This window comes from Nematolebias whitei, chromosome 1 (genome assembly GCF_014905685.2).
Source record: "Nematolebias whitei isolate Nwh7 chromosome 1, NemWhi1, whole genome shotgun sequence".
Classification (NCBI taxonomy): Eukaryota; Metazoa; Chordata; class Actinopteri; order Cyprinodontiformes; family Rivulidae; genus Nematolebias; species Nematolebias whitei.
The window spans coordinates 9,835,522-9,849,211 of record NC_056498.1 but is presented as its reverse complement, the minus strand read 5'-3'; the positions used below and the strand labels follow the sequence as shown (position 1 = coordinate 9,849,211).

Here is a 13,690-nt window from a genome sequence, read left to right as displayed (position 1 = left end):
ACCGAGACGTGATGAAAGCATGGACTAGTTTTCTGTATCATTTTTGGACAAAATGTTTCTAATCTTATTGATGCACAGGTGGAGGAAAATGGTCATGGTTAAAAAATTTAATGTGGTGCTTAAAAGACATGTCCTGATCAAAAATAACACCAAGGTTATTTTACATTAAGGGCTACATAAGAACTGGCCAAATTAATGCCATCCAGAGAAAGTAAAAGGCTGCAAAGTTTATTCCTAAGATGCTCAGGTCCAAAAACCACAACCTCTGTCTGAGTTTAAAAGCAGAAAATTAAGGGTCATCCAGATTTTTATGTCTTTAAGACATGCTTGTAGTCTAAGTAACTGTTGGATTCATCAGGTTTCATGGTTAAATATAACTATCATCAGCATATCAATGAAAATGTATCCCATGCTGTTTATTAACTTTACCTAAAAAATACATATACAGTATAAGGTAAAGAGTATTGGTCCAAGCACTGAACCCTGAGTAACCCCATGACTAACTATTGTGTATGAAGATTCATTAACAAGAAGAACTTGGAATCTGTCACATAAATATAATTTGGCAGCTGTGATGTAGAGGTAGTGCAGCCAATTTGGGACCGGGAGGTCACAGGTTCAACTTCCCGCCGTGGCCATATGTCGTAGTGTCTTTGAGCAAGACACCTATTCCCTCACTGCTCCCCCGGTGCAGCTCCCAGCTGCTTGCTGCTCCACTTGGGTGGAGCACAAATTTCATCATTGTATGGGAACATAAAATGATGTCAATACATAGAACTTGCACTTTTAATCGTTTCAGAGTTCCTGTAATCCCATTATCATGTTCAAGTCTTTGTACTAAAATATTGTGATCAATCATATGAAATGCGGCTCTGAGATCCAACAGGACATGTACAGACACCCGTCCACTGCCTGAGGCCATGACAATATCATTAGCACACTGAACAGAAACATAAACACAGCAGGTTTGTTTTTGTTCCCATTTTTCATGAGCTGTTTTCTGGAAATGTGTTGCACTGTGTGAGACAAATGGTGGTCACACCAGATACTGACTGGTTTTGTGAACCCCCCCACCCCCACCCCCCCCACACCAATATAGTAAAACTGCACATTTTAGAATGGACTTTTATTGTGGCCAGCCTTAGGAATTAAAAGCAATAATCATGCAGCATCTTGATGCGCCACACCTGTGAGTTGGATGAATAATCTCTTCAGAGAAGTGCTCACAAACACAGATTTACACAAATCTGTGAACAATATTTGAGAGAAAAAGGCAAAAAGGCCAATTGTATACTTAGAAAATATTTTAGATCTTTGAGTTCAGCAAAGACAAAAGTGTTGCGTTTATTTTTTTGTTCAGTCAGTGTAATATTCCTCAGTGCTGTTTCTGTGCTCTGATGAGCTCTAGACCCTGACTGAAACCCCTCAAACAGATTATTCCTGTTCAGATGTTCACACAATTGATTTGCCACAATTTCTTTGAAAAACTCTTGAATCAAGACCAGTTTTTTTTATTTTAAGGTTTAATTACAACAATCTTAAAGCTCTGTGGTACATAACCATTCATCTCAAAGCTGTTTCATAAAACAGCTCTGTGAAATGGACGCACAGACCAGTCTGTCTTTCTCCTCCCTTTGGCCATTAATAAATCACAGATGATGCTGGCTAGTTCCTGTACAGAAATGAGCTCAGCAGAACTCGGAAGCAGAACTCAGAAGCAGAACTCAGCTGGGTTGCTGTCGAGCGTGATGCATTAAATACATGATGGATGCCTTCCTCCTTCCTTTTAGAGATCCTCTTTGTAGTTAACTATTTTTGAAAACTTATTTCAAAGTTGCTTTGCATCATCATCAGTATTACATCAGTAATAAATCTGTTTGTTGTTGTTTAATCCCGCAAGCAGGTGGGCCCACACTGAAGTCATCAGTTCATCACATTATTGGGCCGTGCCTTACTTTATCACTTTGGCCGTTCTGACTCTGTTACGACCTTGTTTGGTAACACACAGGTGCAGAAGAGATGGGCAGCCCCCCATTTCCTCCCTTTTCTCTCTAACTGAAATCATTTTTATTTATAATGAATTTCATGAACTCATCACAGGGTGGGTGAGTGTTAAAGGGACCGCCTGTGATGAAACAAATTGAAACGTGGTAGATGACTTCCAGTTTATTGAGATATTTTTAAAGGCAGACCTATAGGTAAATGGACTGCATTTATATAGCGCCTTTCTATCTTATCGAGATACTCAAAGCTCTTTACAACACAATCTGTGCCTCATTTACCCATTCATACAAAGCTAATTGAACAAATCATTCTAAAGAGACTAATCAGAGCTTTATCACATTCATGCACTGATGGGACACACATCAGAGGCAATGAGGGGTTCAATGTCTTGCCCAGGGACACTTCAGCATGTGACTGCTGGTGGATTCGAACCTCCAACTCTTGCATTGGAAGACGACTGCTCTAACTACTCAGCCACAGCCGCCCTATAGATGATGTCTTCATAATCCAAGATGGGGAGGATTATCATTTTGACCATTTGTAGAATGAGTGAAAGAGGATTTGTTATGAAAAAACTATACTTTATTTAACTTTGGAGACTGTTTCGTTGATGAGTGTCAAAGGAAAGTGAACTGTCTAACCAGAAACCCAGATACTTGTAGAAGCTGACAAGTCGCAGTGCTGACCCATCCAGGATGATAATACTAGAATGACAGGATACTGATGGTAAGTTTAGGTGCAGTTGAAACTCGTGAATTTGAGCTGGAAAACTCCAGGAAGCAGAAGGGTGTGGAGAACTCAGGCATGTGAAGGAAACTAACGTTGCATGCTCACACATAAACAAGATGGGCAAAATTTCTACGCTGACTCCCATTATAAATTTATCCTCTTGAACCAAATGGACCTTTGGCCACTACAGCGTCAACCAAATTAAACTTTACTAACTGAAGTGTAATGCCAAACTGTTTCACTGCTCAAAGCTTGCAGCACTCATGAATGAGTTTCAGAGTACTCCACAAACTTTGCCTCTTTCGGTCTGAAAGTCTCTTTAAATGTGAAACTCCAGGCAGCTGATGCAGCAATTGATGCCTTGAACCCAGCCCACTGCAAAAACAGAGGGATGTACGAAAGAGGAGAAGGAACATTTGGCCTATTATCAGTGCACATTTCAAAAACCTGCCTCTCTGATGGTACTGAGGTGCCTTCGTGCTTTTGGCATGGTCAACTTACAGTACACATTTGGAAAGGCATCAGTGCAAAAAAAAAAAGATACAGGTTTTAGAACAGCATATTCTTCCTTCCTGACATTTTTTAAGGAGGTCTTTGAGCAGTACACTGTTAAACCACATACTGCATCCATTACAGCAACATGGCTTCATAGTAGAAGAGTTCAGATGTTGAACTGACATGCCTGCTGTCCAAACCTCTCACCAACTTAAAACATTTGGTGCGCCAAGAAACAGTCATTCATAGAAGGTCCAGAACTGTTGGACAGATAGAATCCTCCATGAGACCAGAATGGAACAATGTTCCAACCAAAAGGTCCAGCAACTGGTCTCCTCGGGTCCTGGACATTTACTGAGTGGATATTTCACAGTGGGAAACGTGGACACAGAACAAGTTTAAAGGCGTGTTGCTGTGATCAAATTTAAAATTACCTTTATTTAAATGGTGCAATCACTTATTTTCATCATTGGATATTGTAACTGTTTCTACTGTGAATAAAACATGGTTTGAGATTTGCAAAGCATTTTATTCTAATTTTATTTACATTTTACACAAAGTCCAAACATTTTGAAAACTGAAGATGTAATTTGGCAGTCATAACACAAACTGTATATTCTTAATTTTTAGTTAGAAACTTCAAGTGTTTCAGATGTGCTCAGGTTTCACAAGATCACAAGTCTTTATTATCTTGTCACAGATGGAACAAATCGACTGACGTTTGATATTTTTCTCTGTTTTCTCTTTCAGCTCACTTCCACCACATCATAGAGCTGCTGAGGTTCAGACAGGGGACAGTGTCGGGGATCCTCCTCTCAGCAGGTCAGAGTTCGTCTTCTTTACGGCTTCCATGGGGATTTGTCTTCATGAGTGAATAAAATGGTTAACAAACATAACAACTGGACTTTTATTTTGTAGCTGAGAACAATTTGCTACCCATCTGGGAGGCTTTCTCAGTCCAAAATTTGTCTGGAGGGTGTGAGGTTCCAGGCTTTTTTTAGAGCACAAGCTTTTTGTCATTTGAGCTCTAAATCATCGGATCAAACATGTCCCCACAAGGACAGGTGAAAAGGAACAGAAACACATTTCAAACCTAGTAGCAGTCCTGCTGCATTTATGGAGTCGCATCATTTCAGCAGGAGGTCCTACAGTGGGGTTCAGGACAGATTGTCATCCACCCACCTACCCACCCATCCAGCCATCCATCCATTATCTTTACTCGCTTCTTCCTGTTTGGGTCGCAGGGGTCATTGTGCCCAAATTCAGCAGTCACTGTGCGAAAGGCAGGTGACACCCTGGACAGGTCTCCAGTCCATCACAGAGACACATAGAGACAAACAACCATTCTCTCACACCTAGGGACAGTTTAGTTACCAATCAGTCTAACATGCATGTTTTTGGTCTGTGGGAGGAAACTGGAGTACCCAGAGAAACTCTACGTAGCACGGAGAGAACATGCAAACTCCATCCAGAAAGACCTCCGGCTGAGCTTCGATCCAGCGACCTTCTCGCTGAGGAAACGGCTCTACCAACTGAGCCACTGTGCCGCCTGACAGATTGTGTTCAGACTACTAAATGTATGCAGACAAGGTGTTCAGACAACCTCTGAAAGTTGTTTGAACAGTCTTGTAATCTAAACAAATGATTGGATTAATTGGATTTACAGGGTTTCTCATTCATTCATTCATTCATTCATATACACTCAATGCTTTTGTTCAAATATTTTTACACACTATAAAACTTGTTATACTCACTATACACAGATAAGTATATTTGTGGGCACTTCGGTGTGCTACAGCGTTTGGGGTTAGAATCCATGACACTCTGATTGGAGAGATGAGGTTTTAATCCTTTTTCCTTTTTTTTAAGCCACACTAAAGAAAACATATGTATATTTTTAACATGGGGTATTTTTCCAAGCACTGACCTCTTAGAAACTCCCTGACTAACTTTGGTGTATGAAAAAGATTCATAATAAATGTCCAAATGTGGATAACGGCAACAACTTTTTGTTGCCCAAACTTGTAGTCTTGTTTGTCTTTGGTGCCATTCTTTGACTGGGAGGACGATGGTCTCTAAACGTGTTCACTAAAATTATTGCCAGACTCACCTAACACCTAAACATAACACCGGAAGTTTTACCACAGCTTTTGCTCTGTCAGTACACATGGGCCATGCAGCTTATTAATTCAGAGCAACTTGTGTGATGATTCCTCCGGTTGACAAGGTACAGACAATCCCATGTGCCCATCAGGGTCACAGTTCTTAATTGTCATTCGCATCACATGTGGTACATGTGGTGGAACGAAGATGTGTACACAGGGTCCCACTTACAGCCAACAAAAGTATAAATTGTAGAAGAAAAACAGTAAAAAGATCTAAGATATGAACTAAGAAGTATGCTAAACTAAGAATACACTAAACCCTTAGTACAATAATATGATGTGAATATCTGCTTAAAGTTGTGCGTAATTGTGGAACAATGGGAGCTGTAGCACCGCTGGAGGATAATGTCAATGGAAGAATTGGGAGGTAACTGGTTGTTGGGGATCACACTGGTCAAATACCCATTGGGTCTTTCAGAGTTGTCCCCAAGTCATGCCATGCCGGTTGTATTTTACAGACCTGATAACTCAAACTCCTCTATGCCACGGCTGAAACACTCCGTTGATGTGCAGGAACTTGTTTCTTGACATCAACTATAAGTAGCCTCTTAAGTGTTACCAAACCTCTGTGTTTACAGTAATTATGTTATTAAACACATGAATAAAATAGAAAATCCCTCAGTTTCAGGAGTGCGCCGCAGGCAGACCTGTGCCTCTTGGTTCACTATATTCAGTGACAGCTTCACGCAGCTGACCGCTTTAGATTACGACTGGTCAAACAACTGTCAGACCTCTTTCAGAGGTTGTCTGAACCACTTTTGTCTGCATACATTTAGTAGTATGAACACAATCTGTCGGGCAGCACAGTGGTTCAGTTGGTAGAGCTGTTACCTCAATGAGAAGGTTGCTGGAACGAATTCCAGCTGGGGTCCTTTCTGGGTGGAGTTTGCATGTTCTCTCCATGCATTTGTGGGTTTTCTCTGTGTACTCCGGTTTCCTCGCACAGACCAAAAACATGCATGTTGGGCTGATTGAGGGTCGAGATGGTGTAGAGGTAGGGCAGCTGATTTGAGACCAGAAAGTCACAGGTTCAACTCCCCGCCATGCCCACATGTGTCCTTGAGCAAGACACCTAATCCCTAATTGCTCCCCGGTAGAGTTGCATTCGGGCCCAAAAATCTGATCCAACCCGGCCCCAGCCCGCAGTCATAATTTCTGAACACCACCCGACCTGACAAATTAACAGTAATGACGGGTCCGCACCCGGAAAAAAAACTGATATTTAAAATTTAGTTATTAACAGTCGTGGACACGCAGCTGAATAAAAGCGGCAGAAGATTTGGAGCTGAGAGGTGTTTGTCCTTTCATGACCATAAAAAACATTTAAACCCTGTTTCTGCTGCATTCTTCTGAATTACTGAGACACGCGGACAGCTCTGACACTTCTGCTTTGTGATCTCACCAGTTTGTTTTTTGGGCCGCGTGCGTCCGATGAGCGCAGCGGCAGAATGAACGTCCATTTGGGCGATGGATCACTTCCTGGCAGTACAGTCCCATCTGAAGCTTAACTGAACTTATTACTAGTTTCAAGTCCAGTCAGCTCGCAGAGAAATTGCCACGTGCGGCTGGTGGATGTATGGCAGGCCATGTTATCATATAATTGGATCGTGGCTGATCCTGACCTAATTAAAAGCTCGAGACTGGCCTGGCCTGCCCATTAATCACATTATAACGGCCCGGCCCTAATCCGGGTCGGTCCGTGCCGGGTTTGGGTTAGAAATTACAGCTCTACTCCCCGGGCACTTACATAGCTGTCCACTGCTCCACCTGGATGTATCTCGTGTGTGATGATTTAATGCAGAAAACTAATTTCATCATTGTATAAAATCATACAGTGATGACAACACACAGCACTTTACTTTTTACTTTACACCCCCGATCTTTCCTCTTTGCACATGTATGGCATATATGGCTTTAGGCCCCAGTACTTAATTAGGAGCATCTCTGGCTCACGTCATATAATTACTAATTTTCCTGCATCTAGACATCATTTTTGATTGTGCAGAGTAGAGAATCACACATGCAGGACATATCTGCATCTAATGGCATTTTTAAATGGAGGTGTGTCAGGGGAGGAGTTTCATGCGCTCAGTTTGACTTTTTTGTTTTAGTGTGTAAAGCAAAGGTACCTGGAAACATGTGCTTGCACTTTTTAAAACAATTTGAATATTTCAATGCGTATGCAGTTTTCCAATTCAATCAGAATGCCAACTTTCAGTATGAAAACTGCACACTATGTGATACATGAGGCCACTGGTTCTTCAGATCCTCAAATGCCACAGACAACATTTATGTTACACAAACACTTGTGAATCAATCAATCAGTCATGGAGAGAAAACATAAATTGCAGTCCCCTCCAAAAGTATTGGAACACCAAGGCAAATAAATATAAATGAGCTTTTCCAGAAGCAGCCATGCATGCCCAAACCATGACATTACCTTCGCCATGCTTCACAGATGAGCTTGTATGCTTCAAATCATAAGCACTTCCTTTCTTTCTCCACACTTTGGCCTTTCCATCACTTTGGTAGAGACAAATCTTGGTCTCATCAGTCCATAAGTAAGTAAGTAAGTGCTATGTATTGTCATCATTGTATGTTCCATACAGTGACAAGATTGTGTTCCAGAACGTTTGTTCCTCAACTCTGCACATCTTTGCAAATATATAAATCTAATCTGGCCTTCTGATTCTTAGCTGATGAGTGGTTGGCATAGTGTGCTATGGCCTCTATATTTCTGCTCTTGGAGTCTTCTTGAACAGTGGATTGTGATACCTTCAAACCCTGTGGAGGTTGTTGGCGATGTAAATTACTGATGTTTTGGGGTTTTCTTCACTGCTCTCACAATATTTCTGTTGTCAACTAGTGTTGTTTTCTTTGGCTGACCATTTGACATCTGTTGCTCAGTACACCCATAGTTTTTTTTTTCTTTTTCAGGACATTCCAAGTTGTGCTTGCTATGCCCAGTGTGTGTCCAATGACTGATTGGTTTTCATTCTTTTCTCAGCTTCAAAAATCCTTTCTTTTCTCCCATATACTGATCTGGTCTCTGTGTTGGTTAACTCTCTTTTAACAGGAAATGCAGTTTTTACCCAGGCTTAAAAGTTAAGTAAAGTGCTATGTGTGGTCATCAGTGTATGTTCCCATACAATGGCCAAATTAGTTCTCTGCATTTAACCCATTGCACCTGGGATACACCCAGGAAGAGCAGTGTGCAGCTATGTAAGCGCCTGAGGAGCAAATAGGGATTGGGTGTCTTGCTCAGAGACACCACGACTGTGGGATTGGCTGGGGATCGAACCTGGGACTTATGGGTCCCGAGTCGGCTGCCCTACCTCTACCCCGACTAGTCATAAAGAGCTACAGTATTTAATATCCTGATGTTATACGGTGATGAATACAGTATTTAATGTTCAAACAATCAACCTAAAAGGCAACACCTTTAAACAAACACCTATCTATAGGCCTGTCATGATAACAAATTTTGCTGGGTGATTGTCTCAGAAATTATTGCTATAAACGATAATATTGTTTGAAATTTGACAATAATTAGTAATTATTGTCAAACTGAAGAATAAATGTTTTCTATCTTATTTTGTTTTGCATGTAGTACCTTTTTGTCGACCACAGGATGGCAGTATAAGACTGTTTGAACCAAGGATGGATACTGAGGGAGCGAGCAGCGTGTCTCCAAGAAAAATGTGAGGGAGGCGCTTTGACAAAACTGAGGTTTTTTTCCTGAGTTCAGCCTGTTAGCTTAGCTCGTAGCTTAGCTTCTCAGCTTAGCTGCTTGTAACAATCCAAAAACGCGATTTTGGACGGTTAAAACAGATTTTAAAGATAAAAGAGAAATGAAGGGGTCAGTCAAGAGCACCGGAGTTTAGCTTTTGTCATCCAGTGTCTTCAGAAAGAGAGAGACATGAAGAAACGATAAAGCCGGTAAATGAGGTTGATCATTTTAATTTATCATGCGATTAATTGATTTGTTTATTGCAACAGGCCTCCCTGCCAGTCGTACGTTCCAATCGGTTTGGTCACTTGAAAAATGGGTGGGTTCAAACAAAAAGTGGTATGTCCTGAGTTGTTTAACACAGCTACATGTAAATACCAGGAAATAAACGCTGACATTCTGAACTCTTGTCTCGCTCATCTTTTGATCTAAAACCCAGATGCCTTCAGTGAACACCAAAACCAAAGGAATTTACCTCGCTCTTCCAGTACTTTTGGAGAAGACTGTACACTTTGATACCTCACCTTTCATATAATGTTTTGCACATCAAGACCAAAAAAATGTTTATGAATATCCTTTTTTTTTTGTTTTGTTACAGTGTTTCAGTTCTCCTACACAGCAGTGTTTGGAGCCTACACTGCCTTCATCTTCATTAGAACAGGTGAGTAGATTTCATCATGGTTTGTTTTCTGTTATTAAATTCACTTGTACTCTAGATGGATCACTCTTCTACAAGGTGGTGGATTGATGCTTGTACCAGTTCATAACTTTCAAACTGACTTAGACTCATATCCCTCTTAAAAAGACAGACAGACTTGATGAGTTTCTTAGGTCTCTTGAGAACATCAAGGCTTGGCTAGCATTACCTTTATGAATCATATTGTTTTTGGAGGAATGACTGGGGCCTCCCCTGTAGATTTAGTTTTTTTGGACCAGCACAGCAAACTGACTTTGAGGAATTTGGGTTTTAACTGGATCCAAAGCTTAAGCTTATGACACAAAACCAAGAGCGGAGAGCTGCAGCGTCTGCGCCCGCTCCATCCACACCTACTGCTGTAAAAAAGTTACTTATCTGAGCGCGCGGAATCATGAAAGTGTAAAAAATAAACCAGCAGGAAAAAACAACAGGATGAAACTTCGTTGTTGAAATTTCTCTGTGACGAGATCACCGTAAGACTATCTTACTCAACTACAACTCAAAACACCTAAGGAAAATACACTACCTGGACCACCTCTGGTTTCTCCACTTGCCACCAGCTACCAGGTCCAGCCCAGACTTCTCCTTCAACCACTGGGACCAGCAGGGCTTCTTGATTAGCCACTAGATCCAGCTACATGGTTCAGTTCAGGCCTTTTGGACAGCTCCACTACTCCACCAGCTGCTGGGCCTAGCTGGGTTTCTCCATCAGCCTCCAGACCAAGCTAACTGGGCTAGACCAGGCTCCTTACCTGTCACAAGGCCTAGTCATTAGGCTTCGTCTCAGGGCCAAAACCAGGCCCCAAGGTCCAGCACCAAACCAGGACTTGTCTGTCAGCCATCAGGGACTGACTTTGGGCCTGCAGTTCTCTACCATTGCGTGTGTGTGTAAAAAATAAATAACTTTTCTTCATCCAGTGGTTATGTGCTTCTTAATAGCCATTTAACAGGCAGCATCAAACTGTACCAGTAAGACCAGTGTAAGTTTTCATAACAACAACCAAAGGTGTTTCTCCCTCAAAGAAACTGGTCCTGATGACATGATTTAACTTTTTTTGTTGTCATCTACCTGGATGATTGAGCTTACAACCTTTTTTCGTAACAACCAGATAAAATGCAAGAACTTTGTATGGCTGCACCACAGATACTCATTACAGATCAGCTGATGGAGCTGATCAACTGTGACGTGTCACAGCCACTATTGTACAATCAGTGCGTTATTGATCAGGCTTGTAAAAGCAAAGTGCCGTATTATTTGAACAAATACTTTTATTTATTTTTCTTACGGCGCTGCACGAGCAGCCCGTTTCAGCAGCTCCAACTCAGTCCTGAGTTTTTCTCTCTTTAATCTGTTTTTACACGTGTTGTATGTTTCATGCTTGTACGCAAAATGGAACCAACCTTTTTGTGGACAGCTCTGTTTTTATTTGTTTATGGCACTTTTGTTCAAAGGCTTTGTGAGCAGCCAAAGCTGAAGATCTTTTCCACTTTGTGGTGGCATCAGCCATCTTCTGTGGTGTAGTCTGCTGGAGCAGCAGCTTATCTACAGCTGAGAGGAGGTGGTTAGATAAGCTAATCAGGAAGGCCAGCTCTGACCCAGTATGCCCCCTGGACTCTGTGCAGGTGGTGGGAGACAGAAGGACTCTGTCAAAACAACAACTCTGTTGGACGATGTGTCCCACCCCCTGCATGAAGCTGTTCCAGCACTGAGAGCTCCTTCAGGGACAGACTGAGGTGCACAAAGGAGGGTTATTGCAGGTCCTTCCTCCAGCAGCTGTTGGACTTTAGAACCATCACAGATCACAACAAAGTGTCACGTGCACTGTCTCCATTTCTTGGACATACTGAGCTCTCTTTTTTCTTTGTAAAAACACACATGCACATGTTGTACACTCTTTAAATGGTCCTACTCAGTTCACATCTCTTGAATCTAGGTGTGCTATTTCTAATAACTGCACAGCATTTTTTCTTATGCTGTGAATATTCCCTTACTGTACAGTCTCATTCTCGCTGTTTTTTATATTTTTTACCTTTGTGAGAATCTGCATGCTTTGATTCACCTGCCACTTTGCTGCTGGTACACCTGAGTGTCCCCACTGAGGGACAACAAAGGTTATTTCTATTCTGTTTATTCATGTTACTATTATTAGATCAGTTGTGCCACAGAGCTGTTGTCCCTCATTTTAGCTCTACGCTCAATTCAATTCACTTCAGTTTATTTATACAGCGCCAAGTCACATCAGAAATCGTCTCAGGACACTGAACAGAAACATTCATACAAACCGGATTCCAAAAAAGTTGGGACACTAAACAAATTGTGAATAAAAACTGAATGCAATGATGTGGAGATGGCAAATGTCAATATTTTATTCGTAATATAACATAAATGACAGATCAAAAGTTTAATCAGAGTAAATGTAACATTTTAAAGGAAAACTATGTTGATTCAAATTTTCACAGTGTCAACAAATCCCAAAAAGTTGGGACAAGTAGCAATAAGTGGCTGGAAAAAGGAAATTGAGCATATAACGAACAGCTGGAAGACCAATTAACACTAATTAGGTCACTTGACAACATGATTGGGTATAAAAAGAGCTTCTCAGAGTGTCAGTGTCTCTCAGAAGCCAAGATGGTAAGAGGATCACCAATTCCACCATTGTTGCGCAGAAAGATAGTGCAGCAATACCAGAATGGTGTTACCCAGCGTAAAATAGCAAAGACTTTTAAGTTATCATCATCAACCGTGCATAACATCATCAAAAGATTCAGAGAATATGGAACAATCGCTGTGCGTAAGGGTCAAGGCCGTAAAACTGTACTGGATGCTCGTGATCTCCGGGCCCTTAAACGTCACTGCACCTCAAACAGGAATGCCACTGTCAATGAAATAACAGAATGGGCTCAGGAATACTTCCAGAAAGCATTGTCAGTGAACACAATCCACCGTACCATCCGCCGTTGCCAGCTGAAACTCTACAGTGCAAAGAGGAAGCCATTTCTAAGCAAGCTCCACAAGCTCAGATGTTTGCACTGGGCCAGGGGTCATTTAAAATGGAGTGTGGCAAAATGGAAAACTGTTCTGTGGTCAGATGAGTCACGATTTGAAGTTCTTTATGGAACACTGGGACGCCATGTCATCCGGACCAGAGAGGACAAGGATAGCCCAAGTTGTTATCAATGCTCCGTTCAGAAGCCTGCATCACTGATGGTATGGTGTTGCATGAGCGCTTGTGGCATGGGCAGCTTGCATGTCTGGAAAGGCACCATTAATGCAGAGAACTATGTTCAGGTTCTAGAATGTGCTCCCATCTAGACGTCATCTCTTTCAGGGAAGACCCTGCATTTTTCAACACGATAATGCCAGACCACATTCTGCAGCAATCACAACATCATGGCTACGTAGGAGAAGGATCCGGGTACTGAAATGGCCAGCCTGTAGTCCAGATCTTTCACCTATAGAGAACATTTGGCGCATCATAAAGAGGAAGGTGCGACAAAGAAGGCCCAAGACGATTGAACAGTTAGAGGCCTGTATTAGACATGAATGGGAGAGCATTCCTATTTCTAAACTTGAGAAACTGGTCTCCTCTGTCCCCAGATGTCTGTTGAGTGTTGTAAGAAGAAGGGGGGATGCCACACAGTGGTAAAAATGGACTTGTCCCAACTTTTTTGGGGATTAGTTGATGCCATGAAATTTGGAAACGACAGATTTTTCTCTTAAAATTATACATTCTCTCAGTTTAAACTTTTGATCTGTGATTTGTGTTCTATTCTGAATAAAATATTAGATGTTGGCACCTCCACATCATTGCATTCAGTTTTTATTCACAATTTGTTTAATGTCCCAACTTTTTTGGAATCCGGTTTGTA

At 41.6% G+C, this 13,690-nt stretch overlaps 1 protein-coding gene across 1 annotated transcript in view; it reads left to right on the top strand.

Moving 5' to 3' along the window:
- The window catches only part of rce1a (Ras converting CAAX endopeptidase 1a), a 37,756-nt gene that overhangs the window by 22,463 nt on the left and 1,603 nt on the right, over positions 1-13,690 (top strand). Inside the window, exons 6-7 of the mRNA XM_037682320.1 lie at positions 3,979-4,050; positions 9,722-9,784. Of these exons, the coding sequence (XP_037538248.1) occupies positions 3,979-4,050; positions 9,722-9,784 (135 nt within the window). The remainder of the gene's footprint in view (positions 1-3,978; positions 4,051-9,721; positions 9,785-13,690) is intronic.